At 40.6% G+C, this 24,456-nt stretch overlaps 1 protein-coding gene across 1 annotated transcript in view; it reads right to left on the bottom strand.

Annotated features, from left to right (window-relative positions):
- The window catches only part of LOC121282911 (EF-hand calcium-binding domain-containing protein 5-like), a 211,154-nt gene that overhangs the window by 82,051 nt on the left and 104,647 nt on the right, over nt 1-24,456 (bottom strand). Inside the window, exons 8-13 of the mRNA XM_041196722.1 lie at nt 21,145-21,300; nt 15,202-15,301; nt 11,383-11,592; nt 9,500-9,571; nt 6,703-6,917; nt 5,949-6,019 (exon numbers count right to left, since the gene is read on the bottom strand). Coding sequence (XP_041052656.1) covers nt 5,949-6,019; nt 6,703-6,917; nt 9,500-9,571; nt 11,383-11,592; nt 15,202-15,301; nt 21,145-21,300 — 824 coding nt within the window. The remainder of the gene's footprint in view (nt 1-5,948; nt 6,020-6,702; nt 6,918-9,499; nt 9,572-11,382; nt 11,593-15,201; nt 15,302-21,144; nt 21,301-24,456) is intronic.

Below are 24,456 nucleotides of genomic sequence, written 5' to 3'. Positions count from 1 at the left end.
CTTGTCAAGAAGATATAATAATGTTATTGGAAATTATTTTAAAATAGAGTTCAGTGGTGTCTGTGTTTATGTGTATGTGTCTTAATTGGATTAAAGCCAGCTGGTCTAGAGGCTTTGATGTATAGAAGAGAAGTAGGTTTGAAATGGTAATTAGGTAAACATAGGGAAATTACAAGGTGAAGTGAAAAAAGGGAAATTTAAACCATTCAAAAGGATGAGTGAAATATCACACCTAGCCAAAAGAAGCCAAACAATGTGTTTATTTTTTCCAAAGCTTACTAATAAAATTGGTGCTATGAAAGGGGTTTTATTGTTATAGAGGTAAAGTTCAAAAAACTTAGTGATACAATGAGAATTTGCAATCAAAGAGCAAAATATGTAAAAAGGAAGAGAAGACTGTTGGTAAAAAGAGAGGGACTCTAATATCTAAAGCCTCCAGCCTGTTAGCCTCAAGCCGCTGTCTGCAAAGTCCCATTTTGAATGTGACTGTCAGGGTCTGCTTAAATCTGGGTGTTTTACTGTTGCCTTAATGGAGGTGTAACTGGGAATCAGATTAATCATAGGATTTCTGTATTTACTATAATGGCAATTTTGTAGCCATATGTATGTGCTTACAATCTTTCTTGTATTAATAAATGTTTAATTTAGCTTTATAAAGTCCTCTTGAGACCCAATGATCTTATAACTACTGAATTTAAAGCCTGCATCTCGAAACATACAAATGGATTATGACAGTTGCTTCAAGTTTCCTTCTGGGATTTGAACAGCTCAGCACTTACCATCAGCTATGTCATAATAGCCTGGGTGAGTGCAGCTCCAACAACACTCAAGAAGTGTGACACCATCCAGGACAAAGCAGACCGCTTGATTGGCACCCTATCCACAAACATTCATTGCCTCCACCACCAAAGCACAGTGGCAGCAGTGTGTATCATCTACAAGATACACTGCAGCAACTCACCATGCCTCCTCAGACAGCACCTTCGAAACTTATGACCATTACCATCTAGAAAGACCAAGGGTAGCAGAAACGAGAATACCACCACATGAAAGTTCCCCTCCAAGCCACTCCCCATGCTGACTTGGAAATATATTGCCATTCCTTCACTGTCGCTGGGTCAAAATCCTGGAACTCCCTTCCTAACAGCACTGGGGGTGTAACTACACCACATGGACTGCAGCAGCTCTGGAACCACCTCCTCAAGGGCAATTAGGGATGGGCAATAAATACTGGCTTAGCCAGCGACATGCACATCTCTGAATGAGTAAAAAAAATTGTTTATTTTTTTAAATTCTATCATGATTCCCGGAATGATCCTAATTTGAAAACAAACTTTTTTAGTTGTACTTATTATTGAGCTATAGCAGCTATAGCATTGATGTTTCGTCTGCTCACAACTGTGTTCAAATTTGTTTGAGTATAAGCCAGTATTAAAATGAAGCTTGTGCTTCTCACCGCACATTTACACTTAGATAAAAAGTAATAAATGAAACACAAAAAATGTAGTATTGTTAAAATTCAGCGGTGTTGTGGTTTTTCAATTTTTTTCAACGTGTTGAACTGCTTTGGGAAGTGCATGGATGTGTGGTGTAGGCAGGTTCAATCGAGGCATTCAAGAGGGCACTAGATGATTATTTAAATAGAAACAATGTGCAGGGTTAGGGGGGGAAGGTCTGGAGAATGGCACTGAGTCATAATGCTCATTCAGAAGGGCGGTGCAGACACGATGGGCCAAATGGCCTCCTTCTGCACTGTAATGATTCTGTGAAAATCAAATATCGAAAATTTAAGGATTATGTACTTATGCACGTCCAATGAAAGCCAAATCTATGGATATCGAATGCTATAGGCCCTGACACAGGCCATAAAAATGCACAGATCAAAAATGCACAGATGCATAACCTGGTCAAATATTTCTACTTACAAAATAATCTTACATTTCCCAAAAATAATTCATTTAAATCCAAGCCCACGCTCACAGCCTATTCTCAAATAACTGAACATTGCAGATAAAGTGACTGTAGGATGGAGGGGTGGGAATGCTGCAGGTTTTTAAAAATGGATTGTAACAGAGCAGGTTCAAAGACTTAAAAATAATTTATACATTTTCAAATTTGTACACACTACCCATGTTTCCAAAAATTACAAATGTTTGTGAACTGAAGCCTTTCAAGTAGCCTCTGGTACCGTTAGCATTGATTTTAATTGACCGCGTTACGCTCCACTGGCTGTTGTTGTGCAGCTTTAGCATTCTGAAGGCTTTCTTCTGGATTAATGCAGTTTGTTATATAACCACATCAAAGCCACACAACCTTCAGTAATGCCAGGGTGTGCAAAATTTTCTACCATAGGTGAGGATCAAAATGGAGCAAGTGTGATCATTTCTCTGTTCTGGAGTATCCAGGAATTGAAGAGTAATCTCCAGGAGAACCTGTGGCTACCAGGAAAGAATATCATGGGATAGTAAAGAATTAGTTTCTTTTTATGTTCTCTTTACATTTTCATTTGCTCATAATAAAAATATTGGAAATTCAAGTAAAAAGCTGTTTTAACCAAGAGTTAAGAATCATTCAATCAGGCGACAAACCATCCTTTCATGTGGGAAAGCAAAGTGCTGTGAGGAAGGATGTGTTAGGTGACCAATAATGGGAGTGTAGTGATCAGGCAGTTGAAGGTCATGTGATGAACCCTCTGAGAACACATCCAACCAGTGGTGGCAATTGTCATCTAAACCAGCAACTTAGATTTGTGTTTCAATAACTAATCAGTTACCTAAGTCATTTTCTGATGAATAAACTTTACCTGGACATATTTTGGTGTAAATTGCAATCAGAAAATTGCAGTTTACATAGAACAGTAGCTAATAGTGTGTTAGAAGGCAATAGCATGCAACTTAATTCACAGATTCTGATGATGGCTGAGAGAAAGCTATTTTATATAGATTTTCTTTAGTGATGGAGTCATAAATGATCTGTTCCATGGTACTGAAAGATACTGTAGTTCTGAAATAATTTTATTGCAGTATATGGTCTGCAGGGCAGCTAAAGGTATGAAGAAATTAACATTCACCATTACTGCAGCTCCATATACAGACTAAAAGAATCATGCTTTACTTCTGGTAAATTACATCATTGCTTTCTAACATATACCCATTTATCAGGATGATACTTGTTTAACATCCCAGGCAAAAACTAAAGGAACTCACTCAGCTGAAGCATGTAGATTCACCTGACAGTCAATTCATTTGTTTCAGTACATTGTCATTACAAAAACAGCTTTTATCTTAGGATTGTTTGCAGGTTGGCATCTGTTATAGTGGGGCAATGATCAGTGCTGGGACTTCATCTATATTAATAACTTAGTTGAAGGGACTGAGTGTAATACATTCACATTTGTCATAAGCTGTGAGGAGGGCACAATAGATTTGCAAGTGAATGTAGACAGGTTCAATGAGTGGACAAAAAGGTGTCAGATGGAGTATAATATGTGGAAATGTGAAGATATTCATTTTGGTTGGAAGAATAGAAAAACAATATTTTTAAATGGCTCCTCCCTTACCAACACCCAGTGTCCAAGAAGTCTCTCTTTACATGTGCTCAAAGTACTTAAACAATCAATGCCTGTATATCTTAACCCTAATAATATAATTAACTTAACATTAACAGTGATTTCATTGAACATATGAAATTCCGTGAGGCTTGACAGATTTGCGAGGTTGTTTCTCTTGGCTGCAGAGTGTAGAATTAGAGGACATTGTTTTAAAATAAGGGGCAGCCACTTATGGCTGAGATGAGGAGAAATTTCTTCATTCGGGGGGTTGTGAGGTTTTGGAATTCTGTGCCCCAGAGGGCTATGGATGGTCCATTATTGGATATCTTCAAAGTTGAGATAGATATATTTTTGGACTTGAAGGGAATTAAGGGATAAGGGGATTGGGCAGGAAAGTAGAGTTGAGGCAGAAGATCAGCCATGATCTTCCACCATTATTCGCAAGATAATTATGGATGACAAATGCCATTTAGCCTAGTTCATCTCTTCAATCCAAGAATGACATATGAACATATATTTTATGAGCAGGAGTAGGCCATTCAGCCCCTCAAGCCTACTCTGCTATTTGATACCATTGCATACATTATCCTAGTGACTATAGCTCATAAGTACATAGTTGACTGTAAAGTGATTTAGGACATCATGAAAGATGCTGAATAAAGGTAGGTTTTGTCTTTCTTTCATTATACCTGCATACAGTGAGCAGAGTGACTAGAACAACGGTAAAATTGGAGACCCAATACTGATTCTCTAAGGATAATTAATCTCAGAGCAATCGACTGATGTTAGGAAAGTGGCTACAAAGAAATTACTACATTTACAAAACAATTCAACTCTGGCTAACCTCCCCCCAACACCTCCTCCAACCTTCCCCCAGTACCCCCTCCAACCTCCATTTCAACCTTCCCCCAAAACCCCCCTAACACACACACACACACACACACACACACACACATCATCTGCTTCCCACCTCATCAATTATGCAGCCACAGGAAACACACCGTCTTGCTGGCATGCAGCCGCTGAATGGCTTGGAATGCCATTACCTCACCCAAGGTGCCATGTCGAAACTGCAGCCAAGCATACAGTTCTCAACACTTGCAGCCCAGGACAGCTCCAATGAAGATATGGCCCTGAAAGCCAAGAAGAGTTCAATGACCCATCACTGAAATGCCTTTTGGAGGCCCGCTGTGATGTCCTTCACCCTCACTCTGACCATAGGAGATCCAATAATCTCACCACTCTGGCTTGGGAAGTAGAAGCAGTGGTGGTCAGTGCCAACGCTGCACAGAAGAGGTCGGCCATCCAGTGCAGAAAGAGGATGAATGGTCTCATCCGTGCCACCAGGGTAAGGCAACCATCTCATCACTCTAAACTCACACACTCACAAGTCCATTACACATTCACTGGCAATTCACTCACTGCCAGCTCCAGGGACATCACCATTCACTGTCTCACATACACCCTCACATCTCCATCTGGCCTCATCTCCTCTGGAGACAGCCTCCTCAGCTCTCGCCCATCTTGAGGCCACTTACACAGATCAACATGTGACCCCAACACACACCCTGGGATAACCACCACCCCACCACCACCCCCCCCACCCCACCCCCACCCCCGACCTTCCACAGTACAGCCTTCGCCCTGCAGCTTCTTCCTTTGCTTGAGGTCACTTTTCCCCCTTACCCAAGCAAACCCTAGCCCTGCAGTTGTTGAAAGGCCACCCCCACCTTACGGCTGGTCTGGTAGGTAGACACCTGCCCATGTACCCTCCTAATAGTGATGTGGTGCTGTCAGTGAAGCCTGGCACTGATAACCACAAATGCTGCCCGAAAAAAGGTAGGCAAACAAACCTCAAAGTCCCAAGCGAAGTCCAGCTCACCAGGTCTGCCGATGTGGCTGGATGATCCAGTGTGTGGGGGGATGATTCCAGTGAGCAGGCCTTATAATGAGATGCTAAAGTATTGAAATTAGATTCCGGACATGCAGCGATGGGAAATGCAGCCTGCCATTGACAGGTGGAGCGGACAATCGCAAACTGGTTTCACGACGGTGTAAAACCAATTTTTGACCGTCTTGCCCTATTGTTCACTCATGCCCACCAAGGTACCTGCCACCAACAGGAGCAGAAAATTCAGGTCTAGTTGCAAAATGAAGGTTAAGGTAACTGAGTCGCTTGGTAGACCATTTTAGAGGCAAGTTAAAAGTCAACCACATATGTTTGGGGCTGGAGTAACATATAGGTAAGATTGGGCAAGATAGGTTTGTCTGACATGAAAAGGATGCCATATGTCCTGATTTAAGATTGAATTTCTCTCTTTCTGCTTATCATTGGTCTCTGCACGAATAGAATGTAAAATAGTTAATTCCTGTGGTAGCATGGATTGCGCTGGAATACATGATGGAGAAGAAAAAATAAGGCCAGCGACAATATTTGGTTATGGGGCCTTCTGGTGGAATGTTGTAAGACTAGGAGAAGAAAATGAAGCAAGATAATTAACAGTTATTGGGTAATCATAGGAATGGATGGGAAGATAAGGATATAAAAGAAAAATAAGGCAAGTGACAATGTTTTGGCTGTGAGGCCTTCTTCAGCTGGAATGTTGGAGGTCTTGTGGCTCAGTCAGTAGTTTCCTTCCTCTAAGCCCGAAGCTCTGGTTTCAAGGTCCACTCCAGGACTTTTTGGCCATGGAAGGAGCATTCGTAATGTCGTTCAACAAGTTTATAATCAGCCAATCCTTTATAATCAGCTAATCCTTCCAACATATTCCTCAAAGGTGAAAAATGAGTGTGTGAAGATATGAAACAAACAAGGTGGAATGCTGAAAGACAAGGCAAGGAAAATGAGTTAAGGTAATTAACAGATATTGGGTAATCATAGGAATGAATGAAAAGATAAACATACAAAACAATTTGAAACAGGATATATAATGACTATTAAATAACAAGAAAGTGATGGAAGAGGTGGTAAGAATAAATAGAAGAGGATACAGCCAGAAAGCTATTGGTATAACATGAAAACAGAGGGCAGTGGAAGAGTAGGCAAATACATCTTTCTACATTAATAATTTGCACAAATTCAGGTTGAAACAATGTCATACCTACGTTACCAGAGACAGAAACTGGTCATACAGAATTCCTGTACGATTTACCTGACTTAATCTGTAAAACTTTTCTTCTTTGCTCTCTCTATATTCTTTCTGAATATAGTCTATAAGGTTATCAATAGCTGAAAATTTAGTAGTGTTTCCCACAAAAGTCTCCATTAACTGAATAAACTGTTGGTTGTTTAGGCAACTCTTGTCAAAGGGAATTGAATTCAGAGCATGGCCACGGGACTCAATATCTGATATAATGCTTGCCAAATCTGTACAAAGACAAAGAAAAAAGAGGCTCCATTTATCTGTAAGCATTTCAATTCCCCCTGTTTTCTCACATATGATGTTTTACTGTTTAAATTTAAATTTCCTGTTCTTACTTCGAGTTACTCTATATGGAATGTAGGCTGGTTAAGATCTTAATAAGGTTAAAAAAAACATCAGTTAGATATGCAAAGTAAAGCAGTTGTATAAAAATAAACCATTTACTCCTATTTGTTAGATGTTTTATCTAAAATGTCTACCACATAAATATCCCAATGGCTGAGAACACACAGGTCACAACTCGCGTCCCTAGTGCACTGAGTTAGCTGATCTCAGTCAGGAGAGAGGAGAACATTGCCAAGGGGGAAAAAGGTAATATCCCAATTGCAAATTTGTGCAAGGTACCAGAAGTAATAGAATTTAAAGCACGTGAGAAGGTCTTTTGGCCCAACACACCTACACTAGCCCTGTGAAAGAGCTATCTATTTAGTGCCATTCCACCATTGTTAATTGTTGTAAAAACCCATCTGGTTCAAAATGTCCTTTAGGGAGGGAAACAGACCATCCTTACCTGGTCTGGCCTACATGTGACTCCAGACCCAGAGCAATGTGGTTGACTCGTAAATGCCCTCTGAAATGGCCTAGCAAGCCAATCAGTTGTATAAAACTGCTACAGTCAAAGAGGAATTAAACTGGACAGACCACCTGGCATCAACCTGGGCACCCGGGAACAAAAATGGCAAATCCAGCCTTGTTGACCCTGCAAAGTCCTCCTTAGTAACATCTGGGGGCTGGTGCCAAAATTGGGAGAGCTGTTCCACAGGCTAGTCAAGAAACAGCCTGATCTAGTCATTCTCAAAGAATCAGACTTTACAGACAATGTCCCAGATACCACCAAAACCATCACTAGGTATGTCCTGTCCCATCAGCATGACAGACCCACCAGAAGTGCCGGCATGGTGGTATACAGTTGGGAATGAATTGCCCTGGGAGTCCTCAACATTGACTCCAGACCCCATGAAGTCTCATGACGTCAGGCCAAACATAGGCAAAGAAACTTCCTGCTGATTATCACCTACTGCTCCTCCTCAGTTGATGAATCAGTACACCTCCATGATGAACACCAATGGAAGAAGCACTGATGGTGGCAAGGGCACAGAATGTACTCTGGGTAGGGGGGCTTCACCATCTACAAGGTACAAATCAGGAGTGTGATGGAAAACCCTCCACTTGCCTGGATGAGTGCAGCTCCAACACTCAAGAGGCTTGGCACCATCCAGGACAAAACAGTCCATTTGATTGCCACTCCATCTACCACCTATAACATTCACTCCCTCCACCACTGATGTACACAGGCAGTAGTGTGTACCATCTACAAGATGCATTGTGCAACTCACTAAGGCTTATTTGGCAGCACCTTCCAAACCTGTGACCTTTACCATCTAGAAGGACAAGGGCAGCAGATGCATGGGAACAATACCACCTCCAAGTTCCCCTCCAAGCCACACACCATCCTGACTCGAAACTATATCACCATTCCTTCACTGTCGCCTGATAAATATCCTGGAACACATTCCAATCTCTGTGGGTGTTCCTAAAACACATGGACTGCAGCGGTTCAAGAATGTGGCTCACTGCCACCTTCTCAAGTGCATTAGAGATGGACAATAAATGCAGGTCCAGCCAACGATGCTCTCATCCCATGAATGAATAAAAAAAATTCCACTTCTTGTTTTATGAATGTAGGCAAATTAAATAGCCTTGCAAGTGCAAATCTTCAGCTTTGTGTATGTCATTTCATCTTGGTCTGCTCAAGTAAAACCTCTATTTCTGATTCAAGATCCTAATGTATGTAACTGGATGCTTAATTGATGGATACTTCTTGCATTACTTGAAAACAATAGTGGGATATTTAGTGAGCTGCTAAATAGGCAGTGATTCAGCATCTATTTTACATGCAGTGACCATGGGTGGTGTAATGGTAATGTCACTGGGCTTGTAAGCCAGAGGCCCAAACTAATATCTGGGGACATGGGTCCAAACCTCCCCAGTGCAGCAGGTGGAGTTTAAATTCAATTAAATTATCTGGAACATAAAGCCGGTAATGGCAAACATTACAACTATTATTGGTTGTCATAAAAAACCCTTTGGTTCACACATGCCCTTGCCTGGCCTAAATGTAACTTCAGACCCCAGCAAAGTAGTTGACTTTTAACTGCCCCCTGAAATGGTTAACTCAGTTCGAGGGCAAGTAATGATGGGTAATAATCCTCTAAAAGAATTAAAAAAGTGTAATTAGTCAAAAAACCCATGCTTGCAAAATATTCTGATGAGTGCAAGATGAAAAGTTTCAACAGGATGTGTCTCTTTTTAGCAATACTCAAAAAAACTATTTTTAGGTATTAAAGTGACAACATTCCTCACACTTTGTTGAATACAAAGAACTCATCCATCAAAGGCAGAAAGAAGGGTGATAATACTTACTGTAATCTCTAGATCCATTTTATTGCTATCAATTTCTATGCATCCTTATTGCTTCTAAAGTTCTATAAAGAAAGTATAAGATGGACAAGAATGCAGGAAATACCTGGAAATTTAAATGCTGCTGTATTCTGCACATCAGGATTGCCATAAGAGTTTTCATCAGAAAAAGGGTCACCTTCAAGTAATTATAAATTTAAATTCACAATTACATTTGTACAACAGTTTGCTAAAAAAAAATCTAGATCAACAACTTTCTATGGGCCAGGATCAAATGTGAAATTTATATTTATCAAGGAAAAGTTCTGAGAGCACTTTGGTTTCTTAATCAACAACAGCTCATGTAGAAACAAATCTCAAAGTAATTCTTTATTGAAAATAGGGGAATGAAGCTTAAGGAAAGTTATGCTAAAGGTAAAGTTTGGTTAAATTAGCTTTGAGTTGGCTTTTGATGATGAAGAGAAGAATGGAGAAGCATAGGGAATTAATGAGAAAGTTTCAGAGAGTAAGGTTGACACAGCTGAATGTTTACCACAAATGGTGGGGTTATAGGAAGAATGGGGGCTAATATTCAAAATCTTCAACCTCAACATTGTATTTTATTGACAAAATGATGTACCTCACTTTTTCATGTGAATTTTCAGTGGATCATCTCATTAAGGCAAAAATCCTATCTGTTTTTGTTTTAGAAGATTTCTGACATTTGCACTTTTGTCATTTCTTGCTCATAAGAAAATAGAATTCATCTTAATGCAGCAAGACCTGGACAATATCAAGAAGCTTGACATCGTCCAAGGCAAAGCAGCCCACTTGATTGGCACCACATCCACAAACATTCGCTCCCTCCACCACCGATGCACAGTAGTAACAGTTTGTACCATCTACAACATGAAACTGAACTGGACCAGTCATATAAATACTGTGGCCACAAGAGCAGGTCAGAGGTTAGGAATCCTGCGGTGAGAAATTCACCTCCTGATTCCCCAGAGCCTGTCCACCCTCTACAAGGCACAAATCAGGAGTGTGATGAAATACTCTCCACTTGCCTGGATGAGTACATCTCCATCAACACTGAAGAAGTTTGACACCATCCAGGACAAAGCAGTCCACTTGATTGGCACCCCATCCACAAACATTCACTCCCTCCTCCACCAACGCACACTGGCAGCAGTGTGTACTATCTACAAGATGCACAGCAGGCACTCACCAAGCCTCCTTAGACAGCACCTTCCAAACCTACAACCACTACCATCTAGAAGGACAAGGGCAGCAGATAGATGGGAGCCCCACCACCTCGGAGTTCCCCTCCAAGACACTCACCATCCTGACTTGGAAATATATCGCCGTTCCTTCACTGTCGCTGGGTCAAAATCCTGGAACTCCCTTCCTAACAGCACTGTGGGTGTACCAACCCCACATGGACTGCAGTAGTTGAAGAAGGCAGCCCACCACCTTCTCAAGGGCAACTAGGGATGGGCAATAAATGCTGGCCCAGCCAGCGAAGCTGACATCCCATGAATGAATAAAAAAAACTTACAGTGCATTTTCTATTGATCCCTCAACCAACCTCACTAAAATAGATTATCTGTTCATCATCACATTATTGTCTGTGGGACCTTTCTGTGTGCAAATTGGCTGCTGCACTTATTTCACTGCAGCATTCAAAAAATAGTTCATTGACTGTAAAGTACTCTGGAGCCATGAGCTTCTAAAAGACATAAAAATGCAAACCTTTCTTTCTATTGGACACAAAACAAGTTTTTCTTAGTAATAAATTTAGCATAGGATGCTTTTCAGCAGCTTTAATACTACATCAATGTCATCTCAATAACACTCCAATTTCTCTCTGCCTTTTACTATCAATTATTGCTGGCACATTGCAGGTCTACTTTGGTCTGATGCTCTGCTAAGTTAAGCTCTCATTCTTCTGATTGCATATTTCCCACTGTAGTTCCAGCTACTGAATCAGTTTCCTTTGCTCAGCCTTACCATCATCTATTGTGAAGTGGGACAACCTTCTTGGTTTACTCTCTTTATGTTCCTCCATATGGGCTTTTTCAGAATCTTTTTCCTCTACTTGGTCAGCTGTTATCTCATTTTCAGCATCCATATTTCTTGGTGCTTCAGCCCTAGCGTAGTCATTTCCAAAGTCAAGAATAAAGTCAGCAGGTACCATTTCATCAAGTTCAACTACAGGCCCTAGTGAAATGGCAAACGCAAAAAACTTAAACTGTTAACAGTATAACAAAATTAAGTTTTGCACCGTCATTGTACAGATTATCTACTCTACTGCTTTGACGTCTAAACTTAAATGCGATAATTGAATCATTATCCACTTAATTACCTATACTAACATTATGTCATAAAATTCACTTGCTATAATCTTTTATTTTTACAATTCCGACCTTCAAAAGAACCCATTACATGGCGGGCATATGAAACTGGAAAAGCAATAAATGTGAGTAGTTTGTGGGGCAATCAGAAATTCAGTTAGTCAATCATTTGTCAGACATGGTGTATAGACCCAAATGGAATTGCGCCACAACAGTATTTATCTTGTCGGAGCATTGAATTTTATCAGCTAATTAAGATCTGGGGTCATTTTGAACCTGACTTAGTTGTTAATAAAATTAATTGCAAATCTAATGAATCTGGTATTCCAAGTGCCAAAGTATGTTCAGAGGAAATCCGGTGAAGTTTTAATTAACTCTTTTGAGGACAATGTCACAGTTTAAGCTTTCAAAATATTACATGGAATTAAATAGTGTACAGCACAGCAACAGGCCAATCAGCATAATTGTTCTTGTTTATGTGGCATTTATGCTTCACATGAGTGCAAACTTGATGTGATCCTATCAACATATTCTTCTGTTCCTTTGCCCCTCATACGTAACATGCTTCATTAAGGCTATTTGCATCAACTATCACATTCTTATCTGGCTCTGGATAAAGAATTTCTCCTAAATTACCTCTCTCTTCAGGCAACCATAGGTTTCATGTGTTGGTCCATAGCTATGTTTGACAAGGTACTGCAGTGGTTTGCTGTTGCCTTCTGCAGGTTCTGGCTGACCAGGAGACTCTCCTACTCTTACCAACTGCCATGGAAGGATTTGCAGGTTGATAATCAACCTGTATGATCACATTATGAATGCACCTTCCTTGACATGAACTTGGTGAACTTGGTGCTTCTGGCTCAGAGGTTGGGATGATACTGCTGCACCACAAGACCTCTATCCTAAACTACCGACTGGAGTTATTAATGATAATAGTATACATTTCCCCTAGTTTTGGTACCACCTACCTTGCCAAATAATTTAATAATCGTAAAAACCTATTTCTCAATTGTACAATTCATAAAAGTTATTCCCTCTAAAATTATAATAATTGATTGTACAAAAAAACAGATATAAACAAAACTAAAGTCATCAGTTTGTTGAAAGAAATTATATCTTTCAATTTGCCACAGAAATTTTCCACATTTGCAAGAGGCACTGAGAGTTTATATCCTTCTTTCATTCCTTTCCTAAATACACTGGGGTTAAATTGGATAGATCCCGAAAATGGTTGTGGGAATTACAATGCGCAATCAACCTGTTCAGTGTAATGCAGGCAGCATGTCAACTTTGTGCTACCTACTCATTTCAATGATTGTTGCATGCAGCCAGCACTAACCATGCTGTTCACTGGCTACACAAATCAGCAGGGGGCCCCAAAATCATAACTTGGGAGCACCACTTAAAGCTAGTCAGCACGGCTTAAAGCGATAGGGGAGGGAAACTGTGGCTGGAGTAGATACTGCCAATTGTGCAGAAAGTGAATCTGGCCTGGGAAACAGCGAAGAATGGTACAACATGTAAAATAGTGGGCTCCAAGATTTTCAGATGCTGCACTGAAAGCCTTGGTGGAGAAGGCAGAAGGAAGATTTCTTGTATTCTTAAGGAGCTAGAAGGCTCTCCAGACACACAGTCAAAAGGCAGTGGCAGTCGATAGCTGTGGAGGTCAATGCCATTTGCCAAGCCCTAAGGACCTGGATGCAGTGCTAGAAGTTGTTCAGCTACCTTACAGGAATGGTCAAGGTAAATGAATTCATTTTCAAATCCTAGCAATTGCACCACTGGTCTGCTTGAATCACCACACCCCATCACACACGCATGAACAATTTCTATCACTTCGAACTCATAGCTAACTTTCATATGCTTCATCTCACTCATACCCTCACTCAGCACTGCTGCAAGCCTCATATCAACATTTCACACCATTCCCTGTAAACTTGTATATATTGAAACATCCATAGGCAAAATTCAACAAATTCTTGTAGAATTATAACAACAGCCAAAAGAAATTGCCAACAACTGTAAATAGTTAACTTTTTAAAAATATTTGCTCATGTGATGCAGGTGTCGCTGGCTAGGCCAGCATTTATTGCTCATCACTAATGGCCCTTGTTCAGAGGGCATTTAAGATTCAACCACATTGTTGTTGGTCTGAAGTCACATATAGGCCAGGCCAGGTAAGGACAGCAGATTTCTTCCCCCAAAGGACATTAGTGAACAAGATGGGTTTTTACAGCAATCAAGAATGGTTTCATGGTTATTATTCAGCTTTTAATTCCAGATTTTTATTGAATTCAAATTCCACCATCTGCCGTGGTGCGATTCGAACCAGGGTCCCCAAAGCATAACCTGGGTTTCTAGATTACTAGTCCAGCAACAATAGCACTACACCATTGCCTCCCCATATAGCCCTTTAAACACCACTGCCTTGGGGTCCTTCCTACTGCTGAACAGAGATGGCTTTAGCTGGAGCATTGAGCTTCAAAATGGCACCACTAGCATCAAGTCATTGTTGCATACTGATTAACCTGATGATTTACCTGTTATGCATACTTCTAGTGGTTGTTTACTGCACATGTGCTAATGCCCTCAACAATGTGGCACCCAGCAAGATTCACCCCACAAATGTGCATTCTCCATGTGGAGCTCTGAGGACATTCATAGCACCCAAAAAATGGGTGCTAACAAGCCCGAAATCTCATCAATTATGTCAAATAAAAGGATGTCGGGTCTGACCACAGGGTTTTGGCAGTCAAACTGTTCAGCCTATAAGTAGCAAATAACTCAGCAGTGACTGTACTTCATAGTTTTTTGTGCAACAGTATATAAAAGGCTTGTGAAATTTTAGTATAGGTAAATGATTAAGTCACTCCCAGCCAACTGAGAAATTCTGCTTACTTTGAAGCAGAAGCTTTGTTCCAAAGAACTAAGAAGTGGCTGCAAATTCCATCAATTAATTAGATCAATATTCAGTATACTAAATAAAGATAGTTTGACATTTTTATTGGTAGAATTAAAGGTAATTCACCTCTAAATCTTATGTAGAATGATATGACCCTGGCAGGGTTGGTGGGACAGGTAAGGTGAGAGTGGGAGAGCAGGGGGTGAACAATGGAGATAAGTTGATAATTATAAGTATATAAATTCAATAGTATCTGGAGTAACAGAAAATAGTGAATGCTTGAATGTCAGGGCTCCAGCTTCTGTAATAAGCCTATACATATAATTAAAAACTCCTGCAGTATTGATGTTTTATCACCAGCTATCTGAAATGTATTTAGCAAGTACTACAGTTTATCAAATATATTAAGTGTGTGCGAGACTTTAAGAAAATTGATTCCTTAGTCCAGTTTTGAAATCTGAGCACTATTTCTAACAGTATTGAAGGAACTATTATCAGATATCCAGTACCTCCCTCATCCCAATAACCTGTTCACTGTTGTCTACCCTCTACTTGGTTCTCGTTTGTACTCACATTCTCTTGGGTTGCGGAATTCAGTTCCTTTGATGCTTGAATGCTGATCATAGAACTGTTCAAATAACAGGAGGATCCTGTGCCTATTGAGAAATCCTGACTGCAGGGAAGCAAGATTTCGAGGAAAATGTCATTTAATTATTTAGCCATGCCAAATATATGACATAAATGAAATTATTGTGTTATTAAAATTATATCATTGCTGGATTTTCCCTTTTTTAATCTCAGCACTAATCAGTAATGGTTATCTAATATAGGTAAAATTATGAAACATTTTTCAAGTCAGTGTTACAGTGACTTGACAGCAGGCATTTTCTATTCAATCCATTCTGTGTTGTGTCAGTTCAGCGTCAATACCCAGTACATCTGCATGAGTCAGGCTATAGGATTTGTATGTGTCTTTCAGTATTGTCCATTTAACTCATTTTTCATACAATCATATAGAAGGAGGCCTTTTGGCCAATTGTGCCTGTGTCGGCTCATTGTGAGCATTATCCAAATAGATAAAGAAGAAGAGGACCATAGCACTGGCTCCCGTGTGCAATTTAAAGCTTGTGAGATGGTCGTTAACCGAAATGTCTGCATTCCAATATGAAAATCCTGGAACTTTGACTTCACCCAAGAAGCATGGCTGCATGTCCTCTTTGTGTGCAGTCTCAACCCCATGAATCATCTTTGGGCCTTCTGTGCATTTAGATGTTTTGGCCTTGCACAGTTCACCAAAGTGCCAACTATGTTGCATTGGAAGGAGGGGATTTAATTTAAACAGCCCTGATTTCTCCTCTCACCACCTGTCCATACAAAGAAAGGTGTTTTGATTTTGATTTCTCCATTTATAAGTGATGGTGTATTTCCCAACCCCTCAGATGATCCAATTTCTATTAATAACCCCACAACAAACTCGAGGGTAAACTCAGAGGGGTAGTTTATTCGTACACACTCAAACATGAGAGGAGGGTTGCAACGTAGCCTCCGTTTTCACTCATACAATAAAAGAGGGGGAAATAGATAAAGAAAGATTTACAGGGAAAAGGCCACAGAATAAATAATTATTGTTTCATGTGAATCCAGAGTCCAGAATCCAAGTCCAATGGTAATTTCCTTCACAGAGGTTGGCAGGCTGAAGACTGGTGCTGGATATTTCTTCCAGTGGAGATGACTTCCACAATGGGATAGGTACATAGAGATGAATTAGTCTTGTATGCGATGGTATAGAAATTCAGAAGTCCCAGTAGAAACGCTGTAGATGGGGGCCAGGCATTCACCTGGACCGAGCCCTTATTCTGAGCTGCTGCTTGCTAGATGGCAGATTGATTGGCAGTGCAGCAAGACAGTGTAACTGGTTCTCCCAGCTGGTGGTGGTGGGGGTGGGGGGTCATGTGACTCCCACCTCTCCACTTCGGTTTTGACAAAAGATGTATATCCCTTTGTCTGGATTTTCGGCGTTGTTAATGTTTTAACCATTGAGAATCTGAAAGGAGGTTGCAGGGTCTTAGTCCTAGCAAACTGATAGTCTCCATTGGCCATGCTTGGCTTAGGAAACACAGATGGCCTTTGTATAATTCCCTTTGAATTTGGTTCACATTTTGGGAAGTTTCCTTTTGTTTGAAAGGCACCATTAGGCATGGCTTTAGTCATTTTAAAGTCTGTCTGATTTTAAAAATGTTATAAATTAGCTATGAGGATAGATATAAATATTTTATAAATAAATAGAGTAAGGTCTTAACTCCATTATGGAAAGCACTGGGCTGAAATTGCAGGACATTGATCTTTCCTGTGGTGGCACTTTGCTCCAAAGTGGAGCTGGCATGGTCGCTGTACTGGTTGGTTAGGATATTGCTTCCTGTGGCATGGAGTACCCCCGTTTCTGTGCTGTTTAACTAACTGGACTGTGGGTTTTCCTTTGCACCACGGTTTACTTTCTCCTCTTAACATGGACCTGTGCTGCACACAGAGTTCAGACTGCACAATGATCTGGATAGCTTTCTCAAGCGTTAGGTCTTCTTTCACTTACAGCATGTCTGAGAATGTGTTGTCTAGTACTCCTACAACTATTCTATACCTGTTAAGTTCAGATTTTAGCCATGCTGTACAGATCATTAATGAATAAGTCCCCTGGCTGCTGGACATGCTCATTAAATTTTTGAGGTTCTGGTTGCTTCTTGGGTTAAATAAACATCAAATGAGTTTAGTACTTCTTCAAATTTAGCAGATGTTTCATTGATTCTTCGCCTAGGAATAATGTCATTCGCTATTGGGTCTACTGAGTAAAGCAGCATGTTAACTTGTTCAGCTTCTGTCTTTTTATCCAGATCTGAAGCAATCATATATCTAAGGAATCTTTTTCTCCAAAGTCCCCAGTTAAGTGATTGATCTGGCCCTTGGATAAGACTAAATTGATCAGGAAAAGTGAATTTCTGATCCATGGTTAATTTTGAAGTGTAGGTTCAGCTTTAGGAAGTTGCTGAAATTCAAGATGGCGCCACCGTTCACTTAAGACAAAGGGCTCACCTGCACTTGTCAGTTTTGGTGGGCTCCCGATTCAATGGCACTTGCACTCAGCCTTGAAAAATTTTTAAACAATGGCTGCTTGGATTGACTGACTGCAAACCTCTCTGTTTCAGCACTACGCTTTAGGGTTGTGAAAGCATCAAATCCTGGCCTTGGCTGTTCCGTAAAGCTGGTTCCTTAGTTTCGATTCTTCCAAATTAATTAATTTGTTTTTTTCTTTTCGGAGTGAGCTCAGGCACCACATGTTCGGGCGCCAACTGGGGAAATTGGTTTTTCCGATGGAAATTTCAAATGGCAATTTCTGACCACTGAATTATTTAAGTTTCTCAGGACTTGCTGTATCCTGGAATTTAAAGTTTTAGCTCACCTCTGCAAGGTCTCCTGATTCTGCACTCTGGGAATTAAAGCTGGACCTCCAAGAGATCCCATGGAATCTTCTACTGCAGTGAGGAATTTTAAACTTCTGCTTTCAGCTTCCAAGCTTGTACTTGGAAAAGCAGAAGCATTGCCTAAGAACCTGAATGGCCTGCTCCATGACATTTTGTGTAACAACATGGGCTCTCAATATATGCATGTTGCTCATATGTGCAGGGGTTGTGCACCACAGTCAGAGGGTCAGTTGTAATCCAGGAATCACCTTTTGTTCTCTCGTGGTGGCTCAAACGCTGATGATACAATGGACTTGTGCAAAATAAAGGCATCATGACTTCTGGAAAGATACCAGACGGTGACAAGCATGATGAACTGAGTATGAGCACATACCAGCTGTGCATTGATGGAGTGGAATCTTTTGTAGCTGTGGTATATCCCTGAATTTAGATGCAGGGCCCACAAAGTGACTTGTGTGCGTTAAATGACACCGTGGGGAGGGAGCTCTCTATCCTGGAGAAGGCATGTGGATGCTTTGCCTGCTTCTTGCTTGAACTGAAGGTATGTATTACTTTCTCTTTGTACGCAGTGTGTCAGTCACGTCACTTATACAGCACGGGATAGTGAATTGCAAGGTATTGGAGATGTAAAGAAGTTCATTGTCACTATTAACTTTACAGCCCCTGGCAATGCCAACCTCACCCTTCTCTGAGGCTGTAGCATCTGCCTGAAACAGGCAGCATATTTCAGTAAACACCTCATTAGTGAAATTTAAATGTCACACACAGTATTCCTGACTTAGACTGAGGTAGGAGAAATGCTCCCTGACAAAGGTTGGTGGATCTGGTCTCCAGATCAGGGCTGAGAGCCCTTCATTATTTCTCGCTTCCCCCTCTTCAAGCAGCTTGTCCTCCTTTGTCGCACTTCTGCTTATCCTCCCTGTCGTGCTGCAGGCCAGGGAGGATAGAAACTTCAATACCCATGTCTGGGAGCAATGGTCTGAGTAGAATCCTTGAAGCAATAACTATCTGCCACATGGCTGCTTCTAGACTTCACCAACTTTAAAAAACACAGTAGCAGGAGATACCTCCAAAGGCTAACTCAGCAACTGCCAGTAGAGATCAATCAACATTTTAACCTGAAGTTAGGTGAAGATATCTTTAAATAGCACTGGTGGTGGTGGGGTTGGGGGTGGTGAGAAGGGGTCCTTTCAACTGCTGAACGCATGCTTGATAGAGGCAATTAGCTGGAGTATGAGATTAAAAATGATACTACTCACACCAAATCAGAGTTAGACACTGACTTGTGACACAATATTCCTGCTCCGCATGCTCCCTATGCACATCCACAATAACTACCTCACTAGTATCCAGCTGTGCCCACACCAGAAGTCTGTATGCAGAGCCTAGATGAAATTTTGGACTCACAACGGCACCAGTAGGGCAAAAAATACAGCTGCTACGCAAGCAACTTCTGTGGCCAAACTAAATTCAGGACAATTTGGAGACAGCAAGTGTATGTCATTCAGAGATGTGTATCCCAACAATAACTTTTCAAACTTTGGGTTTAATAACAACTTGCATCTTTAATGCAGGGAAATGGCATAATGAGAAATAAATGGACGAGATCAGGAAAGGTGATCAAAAGCTCAGTCGAAGAGGTTGGTTTTAACTAGGATCCTAAAGGCAGAAGGGTGGAGAGGCTTAAGCAGGGAATTCAAAAACATAGGGCCTAGGCAGCTGAAGACGTTGCTGGAGGTACAACAAAGGGAGGAAGGGATTGAAAAAAGATGAGAGTTAGAGGAATAAAGGGCCGGTGTTTCCCTGCAGGCTTCACGATGATTTTCAGGTTCAAATGGTGCTCCAATTGGGAAATTGTCACCCAATGTGGTTTTCCCCAGCCTGACCAATTAATGGCCAGAGGGCAGGTTCACTGTCCAATTGAGGATGACGGATGGGCTCCAGAGCTGGAGGGCCAATCAGAGGTATTGCGGTTTGGACGCAGTGCAGGATGCAATGGAAGGTACATGAGGGAGATTTTGGGAGAACCCCAAAATGGTGGCATCCTCACTCCAACGTTTTAGAAGTTTAGATAAAAAATGGCTTTTGCAGCCAGGCCATGACTAGCTGTGGGAGAACCCCTCTACAGGCAGGCAGGGGATGCTTCTAAGCCTGCCTGTAGTGCTGGCCGGCTCCCAGCTTGCCACTAGGAACCTGTAGGCCAGCTGGAAATCCACTGGAAATTCATTCTCCTTCAACGGACCTTAACATGCCTTCAATTTATATAATGGGCTCCCTGCCTCGTGTGGGTTGGTACCATTGCTGCCCCCATCCCTCCTCCAGGAAAATGGCCCAGGGACGGGATGAAGCTGGGGAACTAGCATGCAAGCCAGCAGCCCTAATTTTCATGCCTATCCCACCTCCAGTGGGGGCTAGAAATCAATCCCAAAATGTTTAGGTGGAGGATTGTAGGGTAAAGGAGGTTACAAAAATAGGAAGAGGTGAGGCCATGAAAGGATTTAAATAGGAGGATAATAATCTTAAATTGAAGGTGCTGGGGAACTGACAGCCATTGTAAGGACAGGAGTGAGCTGGACCTGCTGCTTGCTGTTCAATGTTTCAAACTACCAGGGTTTTAGTCTGTTTCTGGTGGTGGGGGTGAAATAACTTAATTCCTTTGACCTCGGGGCAGGAACAACATGACAACTGTTATTTGGTTGATGCTTGGGAGGATTACCCATTATAAACTTTTTTACTGGAAGCTATCTACCTGCTTTTTTTCCCCAACTTTGATTGGGAAACAGTCATTTATAAATAGAACTGTATATTATGGAAGTGCTAATATACTTCCAGGAATTATTTGGAATTTGGTTAAGAATAGCTCGTAAAGAGATTGTCAGACTTCTTTATTCCACAGCTGCATACTTGCAGATTTGATTCTACATAAATATGGAAATTCCCAGGCATGCCTCATCAAGTATTTGGTTAAGTGGAATTAATTCTACTTATCTTTCTGTCTATCAATATGTCATGCTGTCAGGCATTATTCTCTCTAATCACTGACCTTTCCAGTGTCACATGCCAAGAACAAGTCTGAAAACTGCTGCTTCCACCAATCGCTTTGTCCTTTTTGATTGAAAAAGTCTGAGCTGTGGGAAAGATATGTGAGGAAATCCTGGAAAAGATTCTCAGACAAACCCTTGACGTAAGAGTGCATATACTAGGGGAAGAAAGAAAAAGAACCGTCATGACTCATTGACACACTGAATGGTTTCCTGAGTATTTATCAGGAGAGATTCATGGTTCTCCTGCTGTAGTTTGGTAGGGTACTGACAGCATCAAACTGCTAGCAGATTAAAACTGACAAGACTTCCTTTCCCATTAACTGTACTGGATAATGTAGATAGTCCCAGAGCAAACAGCTGCTTATCATAGTTGCTGTTGATACTGGATCCCAGACTGAAAACTGGCTTGATGGATCTTAATATATTTTTTTTTAGAAAAAAGTGGAGGAAAGTTACTGAACAAATTCATAGGAGCCTGCTGATGAACTTTTAATACAAAGAATAAAATATTTATTAAAAGGAGAAAAGTGAACTGTCTTACACCAGACAAAATGGTTGGAAAGATCTCAATACAAACACAAGAAGACGATTCAAATTCCCATTATTTCTTTACTCCAGGAATATCTTTACAGATACATAAACCAGTGAAGTGTTACCACTAGATTGACACAGAGGCTACAAACGGTTTTCTTCCAGTGAATTCCTGAGCATTCACTTGATGCTTCTTACCCAACTTGTATCTCTCTCCAGGACACCCTAAGCTCAGTGTTTCTTCAACTGCAGAGCAAACAAATGGGTTGCCTAAACTCAGTCTTCCAGTAGCACCTCTCCTAGACTGATCAATTTACTGAGTCCCATAACTGATTATTCAGTTAACTACTGTCCCACTGGCTTTGCATTTTTTTGTCTCAGCGAGTGTCAAATCCCTGTCTTCTCTCTATGACACACACACTCAACTCTAACATACACACTGAACACCCGGTCTCTCAACTCTTGTCTTCTGTGTCTGTGTCTGTGTCCCTGGATCACTGTCGCTAGGCAACAGTAAAACTTTTCTACCGTACATTTTGTTTCCAAACTCACTGAACTTTCAACCCCTTTTAACCCACCTCTTTAACTTCAGGGGTTGTAAGACCTCATTAGAATGTATTTTTACAAACAACCTCAAAAGACTTGACCTTTTAGTCACAAACCTATCCATACACCCAAGTACCAAGGTTCATAAACAACATCTAAATGAAACTGAAACTATTTTTACCTTACTTAACACACAACTATACAAATATAAATTCAACTTAAAATTATACATTGTTCATAACAATGAGTTCTACATGGATGCATCAATCCAATATAGGAACAGTGGGAAATCTGGTACAGATTTGCTTGCTTTGGGAATAGCCAGAGCTTCTCTTATTTGCAGATCTTTAGCTCCTGTGTAGTACCTAATACTCTGCAAAGTTTACACAGAATATTTTCACAGTGCCATTTTGAATTGCCTACAGTGTAAAACTGCTGGTTCTGTTGGCATAACTGAATAATAGCATCATTGATGGACATAGGACTGCTGCTTCAGGTAGCGAGAATTGCCATCTGTTACACATTTGAACAGTTTCATTAAAGGGCTCCATCAACTGTTAGGAATTCCAGAATCAATTCAGTTCAAGGATTAAAGATAACGTAATCAATTTGTCAACCCATCTCTATTTTAGGTTCATTTTTATTGTAGATTCATGCTGATTTTCTCTTGTTATATCAGAATGCACTTTGCTTACATTTCTGCTTACAGTGAAGGACGAAGGAAAAGATCAAGCAAATGGATTAGGATAGATAGATCCTTTGAAGAATTAGCACCAGCAAATGTTCCATGGACCAAATGGCCACTTTCTGCACTGAATCTAACTCATGTTGATAAGGATTCGGTTCATGCTAACCAGTAAAGCAAATTCAAGTCAGCTTTAAATAGTTCCCTGTTGCAGTCATGGTTTACTTCAATCACCTACTCAAAATGTCATGCATTCAAGCTCCACTCCAGAATTTGAGCAGAATTTGAAGTCTGCCATTTCAGTGGGGCCCTGGTTTATTGGAGGTGACTAAGAGATTAAAGATCTCATGCACTTTTCAATAAGAGCATGGGGTTCTCAATGAACACCGCCAAAAATAGATTCATAGGTCACTCTCTTATGGCTGTTGTACAGTAATGTCTTGAAAAAATTGACCTATTTCCTGCGTAAGAATAATGACTGCACTTCAAAAAAGTTTATCGCAAACACTTTTATTTTTAAAGACTCTACGAAGGTGCAAGTTCTCTTTTCATTCTTACGTATCTGGTGTTAGGAAACCTCTTAACCTTCCAATTATCAAAAATGTAAGTACAATGTAGATTAATGGTGTTACTTCCAATTATATTTCACAGAGAAAACTTAAGGCTATTTAATATAGCAAAGTACGTATAAACATTTTCAATTCATTTATACTCTAATCCACTGAACACTCAAGGATTGCAAATATGCAAGTGACTATGGTCTTCTGTTTCAACACAATTTTAGGAATGTAACAGGAATGCCTTGTGACAATGCTTTCCATTGTGGTTTTTGAACTCAGCCAAATTCTCCTTAACGAGGACACAGAGCTGATGGGTGCGGGGGAAGTGGAAAGCGGGGGGATTCTGCACTCATAGTGTTGACCTATTTTTTTCTCATTTTGGATCTGGCGGACCTGACATGGTAGGTTCTAATTGTGTGATAGTGTAAAATTGATAGCGAATTGGCAGCCTATTTAACTTCTCTTCTGATTTTTATTTATTTACTTCACACTTACACACAATCAAAATCTGTCCCACTGCATTTGTCAGAATTTCTTTTTGAGCTGCATTTGCTATTTTTCCTCTCCATTTTGCCTAATTTTTCTCACCTTTTGTTCATGTAGCATCTTCCGTGCCTTTAGTACCTTCCCTTAATGTATTTCTGTTGCCTCGCTGATGATGGTTTATATCATCTAACAGTTTTCTATTAAGCATTCATAAAATAAACTCCTTCTCTGTAGCATAGTTTGTTTCATCCCTTTCCCCTTCTTTCTTATTTTTCCAACATTACTAAATTAAACTTTTAGTCTTCTGTAATGAGGCGGGGAAAACAAATCAAAGAATTTACTGAGGCAATGCTGCTTTGTTTGAGATGTCACGTGTTGTAAGGTTGTTTGGAGTTTCACTCAGAGGTCTGGAAACTTGAATGGTTGAACATAAACCATTTGTTGGTCACCCATAACTATATACCCAGCTTCTGGGTGTTGTCTCAATGCTGGCTCCTCCCAGA

This window comes from Carcharodon carcharias, chromosome 10, assembly GCF_017639515.1.
Source record: "Carcharodon carcharias isolate sCarCar2 chromosome 10, sCarCar2.pri, whole genome shotgun sequence".
NCBI classification, from domain to species: Eukaryota; Metazoa; Chordata; class Chondrichthyes; order Lamniformes; family Lamnidae; genus Carcharodon; species Carcharodon carcharias.
The sequence above is the reverse complement of the archived record's forward strand: the minus strand, read 5'-3'. Positions and strand labels throughout refer to the sequence as shown.